General features: G+C 38.1%; 1 protein-coding gene across 2 annotated transcripts in view; it reads right to left on the minus strand.

Annotated features, from left to right (window-relative positions):
* Window positions 1–296: 296 nt before the first annotated feature.
* The window catches only part of kif26aa (kinesin family member 26Aa), a 67,778-nt gene continuing 49,237 nt past the window's right edge, over window positions 297–18,837 (minus strand). For both annotated transcript variants that reach the window (XM_052585697.1, XM_052585698.1), the window contains 10 exons: window positions 17,340–17,531; window positions 16,156–16,249; window positions 15,165–15,427; window positions 14,226–14,409; window positions 13,026–13,185; window positions 12,334–12,496; window positions 8,335–11,362; window positions 7,498–7,688; window positions 3,974–4,124; window positions 297–1,909 (listed from right to left, as the gene is read on the minus strand). In XM_052585697.1, coding sequence (XP_052441657.1) covers window positions 1,728–1,909; window positions 3,974–4,124; window positions 7,498–7,688; window positions 8,335–11,362; window positions 12,334–12,496; window positions 13,026–13,185; window positions 14,226–14,409; window positions 15,165–15,427; window positions 16,156–16,249; window positions 17,340–17,531 — 4,608 coding nt within the window. In that variant the 3' untranslated portion in view covers window positions 297–1,727. The remainder of the gene's footprint in view (window positions 1,910–3,973; window positions 4,125–7,497; window positions 7,689–8,334; window positions 11,363–12,333; window positions 12,497–13,025; window positions 13,186–14,225; window positions 14,410–15,164; window positions 15,428–16,155; window positions 16,250–17,339; window positions 17,532–18,837) is intronic.

The following is an 18,837-nucleotide window of genomic DNA, read 5'->3' on the forward strand; positions in this document are numbered from 1 at the left end:
ATATTTAAAATAGGTTTTAAAACGATTATTCCTGTAATGGCAAAGGTGAATTTTCAGCAGCAACATTTCTTATTATAAATGAGAATATAAATCACAGATGACATTATTTTTGAAGTGTTATTGTTTGTTAGAAAGAAGAATTATGGAATACATTCAGCTGTTCTGTTTGGTTTGCTGATATTTATGTACAAAATATTTTATGTCATTTATACTCTGGCCTTTATAACAGAAGAGATCTTAATGTTCTTTAATGCAGAAAAAATTAAATAGCCACACGAAGAATTATAAAGAGGAAACATTCTTTTTATTCATAACTTTATGTTAATGCAAACTTAAGAGTCTATACATGGTTTTTAAAAAGGATAAAAAACTGTACAATACAAAGCAGGAACACTGATAACGTCATATACATTGAAAAACTCTAAATGCTTGGCAAATCTGCTAAATTTAAATTATTAGTAGAAATCAGAGACTACCATACAAAACAAAGAGGAAAAAAATAATTCATGCAGCAACTTGGAGAAAAAAGCCTGTGTCTTTTTTCTCTGTTTAAATAAAGAATCATTCAACAACAAAAACAAAGAAATAATTTTAAGATGTAAAAAAATAGCCATGTTTTCTATTTCAAACTCTTGCAAATCCCAATAATCTCTTCTGTTTGTTTCTTTATGAGAAACATCAGTCACACTTCTCTCCAGAGACACTTTAAGGATTAACATGACAAACAAAAATCATCAAACATTAGAGGCTGAAGATAAATCACGGGACACAGTGAGGATAAGGTCCTGTGCTGAGATGCTGTCAACAGATGATAGCCATTTTTTATATATTTGAACATATTCATTTTCAGTGTAGAAAGGCATAATCTTTTGAAGTTCAGGTAGATAGAGTGAATTGGTTTACCACGCTAAAAGAAACCAGCTTAACGCTGGATGTTGCATGATCAGAGAAGAACAGCCACATGCATACGTTACAGTATGACGCACACAGCACACACTGAAATTCATAAGTACAAACTCACTTCGGTTTGATGTCCTGAGAAGTGTTTGAGACAAGCTCTAATTTCTGATTTGCCACCAGCTGCACCAATCAGTTAAAGTAGTAGATCTGTATCAGAGAGCCAATCATTGTGCAGAGCGATTGTAACTAAATGAGACAGACGACAGTGCCACAGCTTCAGCATCTTTATCCAATCGAGTGACATCACATCTGTCAGGGGCAAGCACGTTTTTGCATTACGCTGAAGAAAAAAGTCAAATTCTAAAAAAAGTTGAGTTCTAATTGTGGTCAATTATATATTAAAAAAGGCAATAATATGGGGAGTTTTCTTATTTTTTTTATTGTTTAATACTTAAAACTATATTTTACACACTTTAGCTCTTATAAATACACTATATGCTGCATTGCAATGCAAAATACTTTGTTTTTCAAAGTGTACTTGAGAAAGCATGTCTCAATACTAGCACCAATCATAAAACAAAGATAGTTCTTGGGATTTTATTTATTTTTTACTTTAATTTTGGTTTAAGGCACTTCCTGGTTAAGTTTAACAAAGATCTCGGGAAAGGGACTCTTATCCTATCCAGTTTCTCAGCATTTCAGGGAGTTTCTAACCATGCTTATTCAATATCTTCACTTGTTGAAGGACAGTCTCAATCCCAGGAAAAAAAAAAGATCTTGCCATAACTCACAGCTAGCTTCCAAACAACATCCTGTTTTGTTCTCTCCTAGACCTCCATCTCCTGTTGTCCACTCTGTCCTGGAATCGAGGGCACAGCGATATCGAAGCAGGTTTCCATCATCACACGAGACTTGCATAGGTTGACACAAAACTCCAGGTCTCCTGTGGCCTGTGCCAGAGCCTCCAGGTAGTCCTGCGACTCCTGGTCCAGATCAGGGTCCACATCAACTAATGGAAATAGGGAAAAAATGCAAACAAAGTTATTATTTAAAAACATAGGGATGCAAATATAACATTTATTTTGACATTTAATTAAATTAATTAAATGTTAAAAATGTTTTGTATAAATAACAGGCCATGGTAGGCCAATTTAACATTCAAATTTTGTAAAAAAAAAAAAAAGACAAACTAAAAATTCAACAATATGGACATTAAACAATTAAAAATATATACTGACTAAATGTACTTTTTGTAATGTTTATTCAATGAGTTACTTGACCACCACAATAACCAAATGTTTAAATTATCTTTATTTGAGTGACTTTTCTCCGTAAATAATAATTTGTGTGGTAAATTCATTTTTAATTTTATTCTGAATAATTCCTTTGAATGCAATCCTAATTAAAAAATGTATACATATAAAAGTCAAGCAATCTCTAAAATAAATACACACATAGAAGCCACATTATTGTACTACGTAAAAAGGTTTGACTAGGTGATGTGCTATGCAGCCCTATTGATACACCTAGATTGATAGTTTTAACATTCAAGACATGAACAAACATCTCTGCATGTGATGGTTGGTTGGTGTGGGAGATGGGCTTGTAGAAACACCATCCTCATTTTACTGGGCTCTGAAGAGGGGCTGATTTATACAGCATGACAGCCCCAATCACAGCTTTACCCAGGACAGCAGTCACACATGAATGGTAAACATCACCTGGCCAGTGGGCAGGTGGTGATTGCAGAAGAGAAAAATAATACTTTATTGATTCAAGAACACACACAGGCACTCCTTCTCTCCATGTGCCTGCCATTTTCTCTACATTATTTCTATACATCCTGAGATTTTTCTCCCACATACTGTTTACAAAAGTGTTTCTTCTAACAAAGTGGAGACAGATACTTTGCAATATGATCAAGGTTGTTGTATTACTGCTTTGTAATATTTGTAATTCAAATACAGAATAAAAAAGACATACAGAATCAGCAAAGCTTTCTTTGCTGCTGGCAATGTTCTTTTTCATTCTCAGTAGAGTAAACAGTACTAATGACATAATTCAGCTTCATTTTCTTCAAATAATTGTCTTGCCCTGTTTGATATTGAAGGTCTTTACAAATGAATTTAAAAAAATTCTGAAATATTATAAGAAACTGAGACTAAAATCCTTGTCATTCTTATAAAGTCTGTGTCCAGAGTTAGTTCTTACAGTTTAAGCATTGAATGCAGTTACACAATTACACTTATATAAGCTAAACAAATCGTTTCACAGTTTACATTTATGGAGAATATTCTAGAAAGCCAATGTTATCCATTATTGTAATACATTGCCTCAGCAGGAATTAAAATTAGCCAAAGCTCAAGACATTTCTGTGAAGGCACCATTACCTCAGCATTTTCTTTTAAATCCTGTGGTACCAAGTTCAAACAGTTAAATTAAAGTCATAAAGGGAGCCATTAGTCTACATCACATTAGTGGGAAACTTATGCTGTGTAAGATTCATGGTAAAATTCATCATTCCTGACCTTGATGCATGGTAGAGTGTCACAGTAAAAATGCCAAAAAAAATCTCTTTTTGGCTAAAAGCTTGTGAAATTTGTAGCTTTTATACCACACCACTAAGTTCCGTGAATAATATTGTTGTGTAATACTTGATAATATTCAGTGTCACATAAATTAGAGGTTTTCAAATTGAGGTCAAAGGGGCCACAAGTGGGCCAGTGGAAATTTGCATCAACGAGGCAAGTTAACTTGAGACAGACCTAGTTTTAAAACAATAAATATATATATATATATATATATATATATATATATATATATATATATATATATATATATATATATATATATATATATATATATTGCTTTGGATTTAGTGCAGTAACAGCAAGATGTAATTTTGTATACAATCATGTGTAGATGGATCATACAATAAAAATTTTTTTTTGTCATACTTTTAAAAGAGTATCTTTCATAAAGGGAAGGCCATTTTTGATATTCATTAAAATAGAAAGCGTTTGAAAACCACTGACACTGACACAACCACTGACAATAATACTTGGGAACTTACATTCTCCCATCCATTTGCTGGGGTCCAGCATGAGATGAGTCTTGGCGTCCTCTAGCTCCTTTTTCAGCTTCTCGTGCTTGGCTCTTAGCTCCCTGATCTGCTGTTGCCTCTTCTCCAGCATCCTAAGGCGGGCGTTAAAATACTGCAAACCCTGCAAGTGTGGAACAGCAGTGTGAGTTGCTTACAGTCAACCACAAATCTCTTGCCCCTATTACATGCACCTACTAGACTATGTGTGGCTGTCCTCAAGGCATTGAAATTTAAAGAGCAATGGCTTAAGCTGAATTGATTCGATGCTCGTAACCTGTACAGAGGATTTAGGTCCTCAGCCCTTTGGTCAGATTATTAGGGCCAAGCTAGAAAATAAAATTAGCATCCAGGTTAAACAGTAGCTGGTCTTCTAGGGGCATGTTTGCTTAAGTGATTAAAAAGAAAGATCATGTTCATGAGGAACCTGTTACTGAAAGGTTGAATTACAGTATAGATTACCCTCCTCTTATAATGTGTATTGTGTCAGTACCAGGTGGCCATTAGAAAGTAAATGAAAATGCAAAAATAACAATTTCTTTTCTGCAAATATCTCAGGTTTGACAACTACATATCTAGGTAAAACACGTTTTTATGCTATGCCAACTGCAAACTGAATTGTATTTTTACAAAACAGAAATAAACTTAGCAGTTATACAAATTCCTACCCACATACATACATATTCAGATAAAACAAGAGGATGAACAGCTTCAACTTCATGAGCATCTGCCAGACTCTAATATGCGAGCTGAGATCATTTTTTCTTAATTGAAAATAAATCAGAGCTTCATTCGACTGAGTTAATGTCTTTTCCTCTCGTCTTCTCCACACAATTGCCTGTGTGATCAGGGTTAGAAACTCACAGAGAAACAGTTAATGACCCATAGACATTCTGTGTGGAGTGGGCTATAAAGACCGATCAGGCGGGCCACAGATTGTGGAGCCACACCTCATTCATCACAGGCACCCCTGACCCCTCCCCAATGCTCTCTCTCTTTCTATCTCTCTCACCATCTCTTCCTCTCTCTGGAGAGACCTTAGCTAATCTCACTTCTTTCTGTCCTACAACACCAGTCATCCCTGTCTAACTAAAGCTATCAGTCCAATCTAAAATCAATTAGCCAACATAAGTAATTGTCACAGAGATAAGCTTCATTCCTGACAACTGTACTTGTCACAAGATGTGAGAGAAACATCAGAATTTCATGCTAATTTATGATACTTTTAAGGAGAGGAGGACAGTAACCGAGTACATTTACCTGAGTATTGTACTTAAAGGGATGGTTCACCCAAAAATGAAAATTTTATCTTTATCTGCTTACCCCCAGGGCATACAAGATGTAGGTGACTTTGTTTCTTCAGTAGAACACAAATATTTTTAACTCAACCCTTTGCCATCTGTTAGTCTTATAATGGAGGTAAATGGGAATCACAGCTAAAAAAAAAAATAAAAAAAATAAATAAAAAAAACCATACATAAAACATAAAACCAAATGAAATATGACGATACATTGATGTGTAAAGAAACAAAACGATCAGTCTGTGAAAGAAACTGAACAGTATTTATATAGTTTTTTATTTCTGATTCACGCAATGGCCAAACTGTTTGAACTCTAGGCACGTCCTCCTGAGCATGTTTTCAAGCAGGCGAGTGAGACGTCTTCTTCTTCTTGCTTTATGGCGGATCGGAGATGTATAAGTGCATTACCACCACCGATCTCTCAAGTGGACATTGACACTCCTAATTGAGTTCATTATTATTATTATTACAATTTATTTAAAAAGGGACCATGTACAATTTTAAAGGGGTCATATGATGGGATTAAAGTGTTATAAGGTCTCGGTGCATAAAGAAGATCTGTAAAGTTGCAAAGACTACAGTCTCAGATCCAAAGTGATTTTATTTATCAAAGTTAAGACTCCACATCCCCCAAAAAACAGCTCATTCAAACACACCCCCACGTGTACGTCACTATGTGGAAATATTTGCGTTTGCGTAATGCCGCCCAAATGTTCACACAAAGAAAGAAGGCATGGTTTCAGTAACCGCAGTTAGTGTTGAAGCAGCCATGTTAGGGAGATGTTGTCTGTGTCTAGGCAAAAGCAAAAGCACTTTATTTGGTCTTCTGAAAGTAGATGTATTTAGGAATATTTAAGATTACTTACAACAGAACAGCAACGCATTTTTTTCACAACTGTTTCGTGAACCTAGGAGAGGGGGTAATTCTGACTTTGCTACAACTTGGCTCTTCTGAATCAGCTACTGAATGTTTTGTTATTAGATTAAGAATTTGCTATTGACTGTTCAGATGTGGAGTTTTGTGCGTTGCATGTGTGTGTGTGTGCTTGTGTGTGAGAAAGAGAGAGTCACATCACAGTGGAGTCAGTTGTCTTAACCATCCGTGGCTAGTGTACTGCAAACCCATACAAGCTTCATTTCTGTGTCTGTCATGCGACTCTGTTTCCCCTTTCAGGCTTGAACTGATGGTAAAACTAAGGACATTACCAACTGTCTTTAGATTTATTTTGAAAGATGAAGCTCACGATTATGGAAAGGGGCATTACATTTCTGACGAGTGCTTGCAGTGTTCGGCCAATCACAATGAACTGGGTCGGTTGGCCAATCAGAGCAGATCGGCGCTTGTCAGAAGGAGGGACTTTGTAGAAAATGACACGTTTGAGAGAGGCGGAGCATAGAGGACATACAGTAATGTACAGTATTAGAAAAACTATGTGTTTTTTGAACATTAAAGCATGTCAACATATTCTGTAACACAAAATAAACAAAATAGTGAACTTTAAAAAAGAGCATTATATGAGTTCTTTAACATAAATGTTTCAATTTCATTTGTTGTACCGAATTTAGCCAATGACAAATTTTCATCCACAGTTCCTTGGCAGGTAAACAGAAAAATAAAACAACAAACACATACATCTATAGGACAGATTGTAGATAGTGTGTCGAAGGTCCATTTGAGAGATAGGTGGTGGTAATGCAACATAAAGCAAGAAGAAGAAGAAGAGGATGCCTCACGTACCTGCTTGAGAATGTGCTTAGGAGGACACACTCAGGAGAGATCTAAGAGTTTGGAAATTGCATGAATCAGAGGTAAAAAACATTATAAATACATACAGTTTATGCATAGACTGATTGATTTGTGTCTTTACAAAACAATCTATCGTCATGAGCCACAGGGTTTAATTTTGTTTGTGTATGTGTTATTATTTTTGCATTGTTTGTTTGAGCCATGATTCCCATTCAACTCTATTATAAGACTGACAGACTGCAACGGTTTGTGTTAAAAATCGTTGTTTGAGTTCTAGTGCAGAAACAAGTACAGTTTCACTGTACACTTGGTTCAAATATGGATGAATAGAGTAGATGTGTGCACACACTACCAGAGAACACTTACTAAATTAACCAGAATGAGACTGAATTCAGTGATAAGCATACAAACAGCATAGAATGCACTTATCAGACGTACTGTCTTCTTACCTCTGTCAACCCTTCTTTGCGTCTCTGAAATCGTTCCACATCATCAATTTCGTACACTTTGATCTCGAAGGGCTCCTTCATAGCACCCCCCATTGGAGGCAGATCGACCCACTGGCCTGCTGCACCAACCTTCCTGCCCAGAGAAGAGGTGTCTGGCAGAGGAGCAGGAATCAGACGGCGTCGCTGCAGGCCTGGAGGAGTCACACAGGGTAATGCTCTTCATGTGGGCCGGATATGAACAGCAGAGTTTGTTGGGATCATTTTAAATATGTATGAGGCTTGTAAGTGGTTACAGGATTTAAAGCAAAAATTATTGTTGGGTAAATGCAGATTAAAGAATAGGGTAAATGCAAATTAAACACCAGATATGCATTATAACATTGGGTTCATAAATTTAAATGGCCTAAATAGACTGACTGGTTAGACAGGATGCTTTACTAATATTTACTGTCCTGGTGGAATCTTAGGTAAAAGCCATAGAGTACTGTGCAACAACAATGGTCTTTATGTCAGACTGTATGAAACATCATAGTGGAGATTTTGGCCCCATTTGTCTCCAATGACTGCTCGTAGGGACAGTTATACTAGAACACTGTGATGTAAACATTGGCTAAGACACTCAATTTAAAGGTGAGGATGGAAATAATACTTTTTAGGATGGAAATAATAAGCAATATTTTTGGTCCTCATTATCATAGTCTAGATACATTACAACACGTATTACAAAAACCTTTAATGTAATACCAATTTTCCATTCTAACCTTTGAAGGCCATATAATAAATAATGAATTGATCACCATTAAATAGCGCCCTGAGTGGTTTCCCAGTAAAACTCACCATTAGATCTCTTTTTGGGAGATTTTGAGGCCTTTGTTCGACTGGACGTGGACACTCCACTCTCACTCATGGAATCATGGGCAGAAGATGCACTCCCTGTGGTTTCACTGTCCCTGATCATGCTCTCATAGCCACTGCTGCCACCACTGTGATAAAAAAGTGCAGTGCGCCCCATGGCAGGAGGCAGTTCACCACTTAGTACACTGCTGTTGTCACTACCGTGACCACTACTATAGCGCTGAGGACGGCGAGGGGCTGTGATCTTGCTGTAAGGAGAAGGCAAATGAGCAGCCAGTGGAGTCTCACTGGAAGTTCTGGCATCATTGCTGCCATCTGCTTGGTCAGAGCCCCTGAGGTGTTTCTTGGAACTACCAACTGCTAATTCACTGACCCGGCTGTTGGCTGCACGAATCGCTTGCTTTGTGCCCATAATAGTACCCCTTCCTTGTTTAGTATTGGAGCTTGTGACAGAGCGTGTTGGGGGCTTTCCAGTTGGAGGTAGACTGGTGTTCCGAGCAGCTGAGACAGCAAGGAACTTGGTGGAGGAGCTAAGAGACTTTGAACCAGTACTCAACAAGGTCTTCCCTTTGTTGCCATTCCCGACAATGGATCTAGGAGTTATACTGGCTTTTATCTGTCCAAGCTTACAAATTCCACTAGTAGATGGAGGGGAAGTAATGGTTGGTGTAGATATTGAACAGGGTGTCCCAGGTTTTGGCACCATTTTAGCAGATTTGCCAGTGCTACTGATACTGAGATTACTGTTTTCCCTTGATGTTATTGGTTTGGAACTCACAGAGGTTAAACTGTCAAACCTTTCAAGCGACAAAAGACTACCAAAATGCCTTCCATTGTCTCCTTTAGCACTATGTGTTCTGAGACTAGAAGCTGTCTTCAGGCTGGAGGACTTAAAGCTAAAGGATTCCCCTCTAACTCGAACTTCAAAGTCCTCCTCAGAAACCGATGCTTTGGAGGAAGACAATCTTGTTCCATCATTACCTACAGACTTTAAGGCACTAGGAGACAACAAAATGCGTGTTCTCTGGTCGAGGCTTGACTTTCGGACAGGTGGAGCAGGGGGTGACATGCTTCCGGACTTAGGGAGCATACTACCCTTCTGTCCATTAACTCTCTTTCCTAAGGATGAGAATTTCAGGCTACCAGTTGTTTGAGAGGCATCATTACCCCATTTCATCTCAGAGGAGCTATGGGACACTGAGACCATGCCAAGAGTGGTGGCTCCTCTCCTGAGCTGAGGCATCTTGCTCAGGTCCCCTTTCTTAACACTTGACTTCTCACAACCATCCACAACCCTTTGAGATGTGGACGATACATGCATTTTAGGAGGACGAGGTACACTGTTGCTATTCCCGCTTGTCTTTCTGGATGCAATTCCACTCGTGCCATTTTTCTGTTGCTTGCTAACAGAGCTAAACTCAGAATTTCTGGCTGAGTGTAGCCCACTACTAGTGTGGGTCCATTGTTCTTCTATTCTGCTACCTTGGTGTTGTAGCTCATGGCTGTAGCTAATACTAGAAGTTGCAGTTTGGGTGCTCTTTCTAGGGAGTGTAGAAATGTATGAGATCTGGGCAGACTGTGAGGTCATGAGTCTATTAGATCTTATTGACTTTGGACCACCAAGGGATGCTTTGGTACTGTCATGAGATAGAGGGCACTTAGATATGGACAATTTGTCAATGGTTGCAGAATATTCTTGTTCTGAAAAGCAAATTCCACTGTCACCCAGTGGAATATTCGTTCTTTGTTGGGAGAAAGACTCAGTGTGTAAACCACCAGGTAAATCCATCATGGAGCTGCTGACTGGTCCCTTGCGTACTCCCTTTGATGGCTCATCACTACTTGGGGTACAAATATCTGTCTTGCAAGACCAGGACCCAACTGAAGAGCATGCAGTTGCATGACCAGCTGTAAATTCCTCCTGTGTCTTGGAAGTAGCACCTTGGTTTAGCTGGGACCTGTTCATCTGACATGTGTATGCGTCAAATTCATCGTTGATGCTGCTGATAATGCTAACAGGCCGTGAGTGAGATGCCAGGGCCTGCAAAGAGCAGTCTGGGTTGAAGTTAATGATGCTGGATGGTCTCCCATTGTCTGGAACCAGACTAGCAGGTAGCTCTTCAACCACCGTAAACACCAGCTCATCCTCTCCATTGAGCTCCACAGGCTGCTGCAGTGTAACTGTAGTCCTTAAAACATCCCTATCGAGGCACCTGTTCCTCAGAGTAGCACGTAGATGGCTTACTTCCATAGGACTTCTACTGAGGTGATGGGATCTGTCAGTAATTGGGGAGTCATTGCGTTCTCCCTGCCTTAGGGCTTGCTGGCTCATACCTACTGGAGGTGTCCGTGTGGCTAAGCCCCACTCGGTATTCAAAAGTGAGGTCTTTGAAATGTTCTGCAAGGATGAAGAGGCATTGGGATTTTGAATAAGTCCTCTACTAAAAACTTTCTCTCTCACAACAGGTTCTGAATCTTGTCTTAAAGTAGTGTTAATTTCAGATGCTGCCCCATGTTGCAGGTATGCAGGCTTTTGTAGAGTACACTTGGCAGTACTGTTTGATACAGAAGCCCCTTCTGATGCTTTTTCCATGCCACTTTTGGAGGCCGTCTGTTGGCCTTTTCCTTCACTGGTGAAACTAGATGTGCTCTCACTGCCATCTATACACTCAAGCCGTTCCTGTAACTCTGCAAAGGTGTTGCATTTGAGGTGGTCCCCATCAGAATTAGGTCCCTCTTTTACACGCTTCTTGTTCAGAGAGGGAATGATAGGAACAAATGCAGGGGGGCCTTCATTGTCGCTGAGTTCACGATCAGAGATAGGGGTCCCACCAGGCCCCACATAAATCACTGTATCACATGAGTGCTCACTGCTGGAGGAGTAATCTGGGTCACTGGATAACATTGCAGGATGGTCTGGGTCAAGAGCCACAGTCCGAGGGTAGAAGGGTCTCCGTCTGATGTGTCCTTCTTCACAGGAGCTTTCCCCTCCAGAGGAACTTGATGCATACTGAACAAAATAACATACCAAACTGACTTCAATATATCTTTGCAGACAGCTCTTTTAAAACATATATATATATATATATATATATATATATATATATATATATATATATATATATATATATATATATATATATATATATATATATATATATATATATATATTCAGAGAGACATCCCTTCACGAAACAGCATGTAATATCAACAGAGGTGAAATGTGCATACCAAAGGAGAAGCTAAAATAGTTTTCAATACTATGCATATGTTAGAAGGAAAGTATTTTTTTAGGTCTATAAAATGTTAATATATTCTGTCAAAACAGCTTAATTGTGGTGAAAATTGTCTCTGTGATGGGAAAGGTTACATGCTGTTCTCCCTCTGGATCAAATGCATTGAATACATTTGTTGATTACATGACATAGGTCAAAGAGAAATGTTGCAGTTAAATTATCACTGTAACATTTGTTTCTCTGATAACTCACTATTTAAATTGTGAATAATTCTGATGAATAAAAGCCAAAATGTAATTTAAGAAAATTACAGTCCTGACCTACTGAATAATGTATAAAGACAAGAAAAAAATGTAGACAAAAAGCTGATAAATATATATATATATATATATATATATATATATATATATATATATATATATATATATATATATAGCAAATATCATACTGTCACTGTACCAAAGTCAAAATAAATTTCCAAAAATATATATATTAGAAACAATCTGGAAAATATTATTGTTAATTCAAATAATTATAATATAACTACTAAGCATTTTCACAATAAATAGTGGTCCAAAACATCTTTTTCTCTTTTTCATTTTTTACTTTTAGAATGGTTTATTGCAGGACTTTCTGCCTTATATGATCTTGGTACCATGACTTGAGTGTCAATTATTTTTAAAGAACTATGACTACAAAAGCATACACTATTCAAATGATCAGTATATCAGTTTGAATCACAAACCTTGGATTTCTTCTTTCTCATGCGGTGAATACGGGAGGCAAGCTGCACAGTGGTGAGAGATTCAGCATAATTGGCTGGCGAGTCAGAGATGTGGGCGATCATGGTGGTTCTACAGTTGATGTTGCCCAGCGTTTCCCTCAGCAGCATGGTAAGCTTGCTGTCTCTGAATTATACATCAAAAAATATTCTTGTTAGCCAAAAAGGAAGATAGGCTTTACAACTGCCTTTTCCCTCTAGCATCATTGAGAGGTTGTCTTAAGATAGAGGATTATGAGTCATCCTTGAATAAAAAGAATCCAAAGAAAATGATCCTTACTTTCTGGTGACCTGATTTGGAATGTTTTTATTTTACTCAAAATATTCATTTTCTCTGCTCATGTCACTGTATTTACTATCCCACCTTCCGGTGAGTATTTCTTAATTTCCTTTCAGCATAAATCTGCTACTCCCTGACCCACATTCCTATGAATAGGCCTACATACTACCTCAAGTCCAATTCACTGTGGCTGGTTTCTCCTCCTGCAAAGCTGGCTAATTGGCTTCATTGATCTGAGGAGGGTGAGAATGAAACCCTTGCAGATGCAGATCAGGAGGACTCAATGTGTGCTCAGAGACACATTACCACCATTAACAGAGATATATCATCTCCCACTATTGGTTTATATTGATTTATTGAACCATAAAACACTTACCTGTATGGCACATGCTTGGCTCCATTGGCCAAAGCTAGGATGACATTTCCAAGGGCACCCAATGACAGACACTGGCCTCTTCCTCCATCTCGTGTTTGACTCAAATCAGACTCACAACTGCCCAAATCCAGAAGATGCAGACGGCTACGACTCCCAGACACTGTAAAGTTATACACAGCATGTTAAAACAGAAATTGACTCCCAATGTTGAAGCCTCTTTGGGCTTAAAATCCCATTTAAACACAACCTACGAATGCTGTAGTTGCCCTGCACATTAAGCTGAAAGAGAAGAAAGTATTTTATCATCAAAAAGGACACAGGTACCACACATCACAGTGTTGCAGGGGACCTTATAAGACAGCAGTTAGATATAGGATCTCTGCTAGGTAAGTGGTGATTCAATATCCTTGGCAGTCCATCAAACAGCAAGCAATAAAAGTAAGTACAGCTAGTTAGATTACAGACCCATGTAGGTCACTAGAGTAAAATTCATTCAGCTTTATTACAGAAGATGCATTTATTTCACACTGAGATGGAGGCCATTAACCTCACGTCGGAAGGATTTACAAAGCCAGCGCTAGGAACCGAAACCCTCTGTGGAGCGGGAATGCAAACGAGCTTCTCATTTCATGCTGGGCTCTATAAACATCTCTGCAGAAGAGACTCCAGCCTCATTATATATTAAAATCTATTCTGGCTAGTGTCAATGGCCAGAACTAAGCCTGTATTGCAGCGATGGGAGCGCGATGCTAATGATCATTCTAATGTTGACATGCTGACTTGACAGGATGGCTACGCCCAGTAATGAAAATGTGCTAACCATTCTTGTTAGCATTCTCATAAAGCCGTTATCAGCGGGACTAAATTGAGGTAACTGATACTCTCTGTGAACATGGAGAGCATGATAATGGAAAAGTCAGGTATCGGCCGCCCTCAGTAACAGTCTTCTCAAAATACTAATGATGCATGAAGATATATGATATGAATTCTCAGACAGTTATAAGGTGGTATAACTTAATCTTTGAGGTGGAGGTAGATAGCCTTTAAAGTTGTTTTATTTTGAGCCCTGGAATTTAAGGTATGCCTGTTCAAAATACTATTTTAGCATTTCTTCTAAACACTGAAAGTATTCTGTCATAAATATCACATTTCAATAAGGCTTTTCTAAGTAAATGTGAAAATGAGCATAGTAAGACATACTTCCTGTTTTGGTGCTCTTCACCATACGGTACTGGGAAATGTGTAGTGTGAAGAGCATGTGAGAATTCCGGCGGTCCTCTTCCTTACAGTCAGATCTGCTGGTGCTGCGTGCTGCCAGAGCTGCATCCAGGAAGAATGCTGCCCTCTCTGCAGAGTATGCCCGCAACTCGCTCTGGTTCTGCAGCTGGACACATTTTAAAGTTAGAGTGAGACACAGAGATTAAGAAAGAGAATTGAGACAGAAGCAATTTGATGTTGATTAATTAGATTAAATAATATTTCCATTTGACAGTAGTCAAAGACTGGTGACTTGTGATTACTGTATACTACCGTTCAAACATTTGGGATCAGCATGATTATTTAATTAAATAAATTAATACATTATTTGGCAAGGATCCATTGATCAAAAGTGACAGTAAATACATTAAGAATGTTAAAAAATATATATATTTTTTAAAAATGCTGTTCTTTTAAGCTTTGTAATCATCAAATAATTCAGATTTTTTTATGATTTTTCACAAAAATATTAATTAGCACAACTATTTACAACTTTGATAATAATGTGAAATGTTTCTTTTTTTAAGATTTCTGAAGAATTCTGTAAAACTAAAGACTGAAAAAACAGTAAATTAATAAATTACATGTATTTATAAAAAAATATAAAAAAATAATTCTATATTTATTTATTTAAAAATTTTAATATTTCCCAATATCACTATTTTTACTGTATTTTTAATTAAAGTAATGAAGCCATAATGAGCATGAGACTTTTGAACATTAGTGTATAAAAAAGACATAATTAGGTGACACATTATATTTAATATTTTCAATATTTTTATCTAAAAACCTAATTTGTCTATTTAATCTATTCCCTGGGAATCAAACCCATAACCTTGGTATTGCTAGCACCATGCTCTATTATTGACAAACTCTATGTACCTGTGATCCACAGACCGGATCCTCTTGCAGGGAAATTCCTGCACCCTGACTGTCCTGGGAAGTCCCTGTGGAAAAGTCAGCCAACAGGTCTCGCAGCACCTCCTCCCTGCCACAGATTTCCACAGCAGACACGCGGATGGAGAAACGTGTGCCAGCTTTCTCTTTCCTTTCCTCGATGAGCTTGAAAAGCCAAGAGATAGCACAGGGTGCCGCACCCAAGCTCTGTGTAGAGCTGTCCCTGCCGATCATTGTGTAGCTTTTGCCTGTGAAGTAAAAAAAACAAAAAAAACTGGCTATTGATAATGAGGGATATAACCAAATATTTGATGACTGGGTACGTGAGGAAGACAATACTATATTATGTTTTAACTGTCCTTACATGATTAATGTGAAACTTGACAGGAAAAAGGGAGCAGCGTTTGTCAACATAGACATGATAAAAATTACACTGTCAACTGATTAACTTAGCTTGACTTAACTAAATAATGATATAAGAGCAGGTCTATAATAGGATTTGTGTTAATAATAGTACTATGTAAAACACCCCTAAGCTAATCAAATTAACCCACAAGGATGTTAGTCATGAGAGAAAATTCCACGCTAAAGCAGAGGAATTGAACAGCTAAGCTAACTATGGGGGATTGAAGCAGCACGGTGGGAGGCACACAGACTCTCACAGTGAGGGGCTGATCAACAAGAGAGTAGGACAGAGAGAAACTGAGAAACGCTTTTCAAACACAAAGTGTAAAATGAGGGGACTTTGTGTTCAACAAACCGCTATTAATGCTCAAACACATATGCCCTCACCGCATTTTCCCGGCCTCCTTGTTAGGAGGTTTCCAATCCAGCCAAAACAGTGTATTTTGTGGGGCGATTTCCTTTTCACCTCATGTGACTGAAGGCTACTCCATCAAAAATACATTCTGAACAATGCATTATTATAAAGTTAATACCTGTCAAATATGGGCTACTTGAATAGAGGTTTACTAACCGAGGTCGGCTTGACCAAAACAGAAGATGCAGCCATCTGCCCCGTTAACCGCAGACTGGATAACCTCTGCCACTGTCCCCGAGCAGACCTCCGCCTGAGGACACAAACCCAGATTTAAACACCGACTCAAACTGTTTTATTAGTTGTGCATACAGTATTTATATTCAGACGGATAGATAGATTGACAGACAAACTCAAGAATGACAGACAAAAGGATTGGACAGTAGATTCATTTTATATAATATAATATACGATTCATATATTCATATGATTAGACAGATTCATATAATGACAGACTGGCACAATGATAGGCAGGACATCAGACAGACAGATGGACACACAGATATATAGTTAAAACAGTAGAATGACAGAATGATAGATAGAAGGATCAGACAGAGACAGAGATAGAACAGAAAGACAGACAGACAGAGATAGAACAACAGACAATGCAACAAACAGATATGCAGACAGAAACAGACAGAAATACAGAGCAACAAACAGACTGATAGCTATAATAACAGACAGACTAACAGACAGACAGAGATAGAATGGCAAATAGAGAGCGACAGACAGAAAGATAGACAGAAGGATAGACCCTTGCAAACTTGATCCTTGCTCATCCTTGAAAACTCCCCAAAGAGAGTCAGAATACAGTAAGGACAGAGATAAAGATTTCAAACCCTGGAATTATATGTGTGTGTATTTTGCAGTTTGAGGAAAGCTTTTACAGTGTTGTTGTAAGAACCACCTCTGATGTGTGCTCGCTCAAAGCCTCTTTTGTTCTGAACAATGTGGGGTAGTCATTGATCATCAGACCTGATGTTTCTAGGACAGGAAACCCAAAGACTCCAAACTCCCAAAGAGTTTAGGAGGAAGGAGAGAAAAGAGCAATGCTATCTTTTCCTCTGAGACCCCTTCAGGCGCTGTGGGCTAGGAACGATAACCCCAACTCACCAACCCAAACCTTTTATCTATCTCGCAAATCTACCTCCCTTATGCACTGCTTTGATCTCAGCACGGATGTCCTGCCTGTTTGACATAAGTTCTGTGAAGATTTTGTTCAAAATAAAATTATAAGTACAGACGGGAAATAGAAGATAGCTCCTTGGTGTAACTTGTAAAATGCTTGCTTTTATTAACCTGATAGCAAAACATTTTTTGAAGCATTTATATCATTACTGTACCTGTGAAGCATCTTGGGTAAAGACGGCATCAAAGGTAAACATCTTTGGGGCGGTGGCAGAAGTGGAGCGTGTGGAGGTGGGCGGCTCACAAAAGGTCAGCTGTTTCTTATGGCTGTCTACCTTGAGAAAGGACATGGATTCTGAGGTGTCTCGCAATCCTTTGGCAGGGCATATTCTCACCATTACTTTCACCTGCAAAGCACACAATTATATTCATATCACAATTATTTTCCTACATCATTTTATTTGTTATTTTATTATGTTTTTTCTTTCTGATTTTGCTTCTGAATTCAAAGCATACAGCTGTAATTGCACACTACCAGGCTCCCACCCACTAATTCACACAATTATTAAGTGGTTTGAGAATAATGTCTTTCAGTTTCCTGGCAAATAATTCCCCTCATACTAGCAAAGTTGAAAGCATGTAATCATCAAAAGCCCTTCTGCTCCCACACAGGGGACATCCGGCTGGAAAGTGTGTCTGGATTCAGAAAACAGACCAACCATATTCTGACTCGACACTTTATAAACATGTAATATTAACAAATACTTTACATAATATATATATCATGCTTTCCATGAAAATATTAGTAGTAGTAGCAGCAGCAGCAGCAGCACAACTGTTCTCAATATTGATGATGATAATAAAAGTTTCTTGAGCTTATTAAAATCAGTTTATTAGAATGATTTCTGAACAATTTGATGCTGAAGACTGGAGATTTGCTGAAAATTCAGCTTTGCCATAACAGGAATAAATTAAATTTTAAAATAGATTAAAATTAGGTACTTAACACAAAGGATGGATGCAACATCTATTCCTTTTTTTACAGTCATAAACATGAATGATAGCAAAGCGAATCATGACTGAGGCAGAACAGTTCATTATTACACCTACAATGAAGCAATAATGTACTCGACTGTCTGTGCTTAACAACTTATTTTATAGCTCTGCCACTAGGGACACTTTCAACAGCAAACAGCCCCTGAAGTTTACAGTCCTCCACTGAGATAAAGAATTCAACTGGAAGAGAATAAGTATCTTTGTTCCCCGATCAGGTTCACTATGTTCCTTACTCATACTGATATGTTCAGCAGTAATGACTGTTGCAGACTAAGCTTTCTCTTCCAATAAACAGATAGAAGACCAGCAGATTTTAAAGGTATTTGTTTGAGGTCATTGTGCTGTTAAAACCACTATGTAAGTTTCAGAACTCAAAATGTTCTTGTTAGTCTAAAAACAGCTTATATTGAAGCCAATCTGACAGGTTGTGGAATATGTGTGGTTAAGTGCCTCCTCCAAAGAAGATCAACACCTGCTTCTACATCGCTGCCTGTTTAGCCCCACCCACCGATTTGCGCACATCATAGGTAAATGACAAGCGGCAAATGCGGGTCTACACAGAAACCAAATGATTAACTTTATTTGATGAACTTTATTTTGCATGAGATGCCAAACTGCGTCAGTAAGAACTTGGTCCTCATTTACAAATAAGTCACA

This window comes from Carassius gibelio, chromosome B20 (genome assembly GCF_023724105.1).
Source record: "Carassius gibelio isolate Cgi1373 ecotype wild population from Czech Republic chromosome B20, carGib1.2-hapl.c, whole genome shotgun sequence".
Lineage (NCBI taxonomy): Eukaryota > Metazoa > Chordata > Actinopteri > Cypriniformes > Cyprinidae > Carassius > Carassius gibelio.